The following is a 1732-nucleotide window of genomic DNA, read 5'->3' as shown; positions in this document are numbered from 1 at the left end:
AGCGTCTACCGACCCATAGGATACTGCTTGGTGAAGAGGCAGCTCAGCCTCCTGTGATGATTGAGTACCAAGAAATACTTCGGCCATCGGATAGTTTGAAAAGATCATTTCCATCGCGGGTCTATTGAAGCGACGTGCCCTGTCCCATGGCGAGTGGCACGAATCATCCTGTAGATCAGGGTCGCTGCCACTAGAAAGTAGCAGATGCACGAGCCCTATTCGGCCTGCGAAGACTGCTAGGTGGAGCGCCGTTCGGCCATGTTTGTGCTTGACGTCCACCTGGACGTTGGGTTGTTCTAGAACGCGCTTGACGGTGGAAAAGGTTCCGTAGTGGATGGCATACCACAGGGCGCTCTCCCGCGCTTGATTTTGAATATTGATATCTAGATCTTCACGACTGAGCAAGAGGTCACGCACAGCAGCGGACGAGTATTTGAGCGCCCTCATTAAAGGAGATTTGCCGCGGTAAAATGCATTGATGTTGGCGTTGTGCTGGAGCAAAGCCTCCGCAAGACCAACGTTGTCGTATTTGACGGCCAAGTGCAATAGATTGCTGTTCTGAAATTTGATGTTGTATTTCCAGATGCTGGGCTGCAGTTTAAAATCAAAGTCTTTGCATGATTTTGCGAGGGCAAACAATGCACTACCGTCCAAATACGACACAATCCACAGCAAAAGCTCGTTGGGCAGGTCTCTGATGTTTGGCTGTAATGTATTAGCTCATCGGTAAACTCCGTAAATCGAATTGAACAGACCATGATTGGACAGCGGATGGAGCAAACGAAATGTATATAGGGGTGAGGTGAGAGATGTGAAAGTAGGATATGGGAGGCCTTTATATACTCACCTCAGCCAAATTCCGTAGTCAGCTAGGAGTGTAGTCTGTCAGTCCGCTGAGAGGTGCGTAGCAATCACACGGCAGCATCAAAGCTTTGACAACAATATTCAGGCGGAGTTGGAGAATCTGTGGGGTCTAGCTCCCGGGAACGCCAAATCACTTCCTGGCTATGTCGATAGCCTGGAACCCGAATCTATCTTGGTACCCACTTTCATCTAGCGCCATAAGAGTAGATCATAACCTATCACGCACTTCCGAATTCCATAGGCAACCCAGAATTTCACCCAGCATATGTCGACTTTGCTGCTCACCGCAGTAGCCAGTCTGTTCGCCACTGCCTGGTCACCACGATGGACAGTCACAAGTGCAGCTGATTGCAGCAGTGATCTGGAATGATATCCCTTCTCGCAGGCCACTGATCAGCAGTATACGGCGCATACTGCGTGCGAATGCATTCTCGGACGTACCGACTGTTTCAAGGACGTGTTCCATGCCAGCCACGCATCCAGGTAGGTAAGGAGCCCACGCGATGGCATATAAAGCTGGCGAGGGAACGCTGCGGTGATTGCCCAACACCACCACAATCCGAAGCATTTTCTGCCTTTGACGACCACCTCAATAACTACCATGCTGCCTTGGAATCCGTTTCTGGTTTGTGAGATAGAGGTCAGCCCTAATGGCGGTCCCGGCTCCTGTTGCGGGATGACAAAAAAAGGCGAGCCATGCAAGAACTCGATCAAAGTTGAAGACACCAAGATCGGCCATCAAAAGTTGACCACTCTCGCCAGAGAGCCGTTTGACTTGTCAACGTTGCAGTCGAAGCTCTGTGATGTCGCCAGAGACTTCCTCTGCGCAAGATGGCACCGGCAACGGCAGGCCGACCAAGTTGGCCAG

The 1732-nt window shown here is 51.0% G+C and overlaps 1 protein-coding gene across 1 annotated transcript; it reads right to left on the bottom strand.

Moving 5' to 3' along the window:
- Positions 1–9: 9 nt before the first annotated feature.
- On the bottom strand, positions 10–1432 carry PENARI_c315G00654 (ankyrin repeat domain-containing protein; the record flags this gene model as incomplete). The annotated part of the gene is made up of 3 exons (XM_022638282.1): positions 10–705; positions 1150–1253; positions 1306–1432. Coding segments are annotated over 3 exons (927 nt in total), but the record flags the coding sequence as incomplete, so codon positions are not given.
- Between the last annotated feature and the right edge of the window lie 300 nt (positions 1433–1732).

The sequence above is a fragment of the Penicillium arizonense genome, assembly GCF_001773325.1.
Source record: "Penicillium arizonense strain CBS 141311 chromosome Unknown PENARI_contig315, whole genome shotgun sequence".
Classification (NCBI taxonomy): Eukaryota; Fungi; Ascomycota; class Eurotiomycetes; order Eurotiales; family Aspergillaceae; genus Penicillium; species Penicillium arizonense.
Note: the sequence above shows the minus strand (reverse complement) of the source record. Positions and strands in the feature narration are given on the sequence as shown.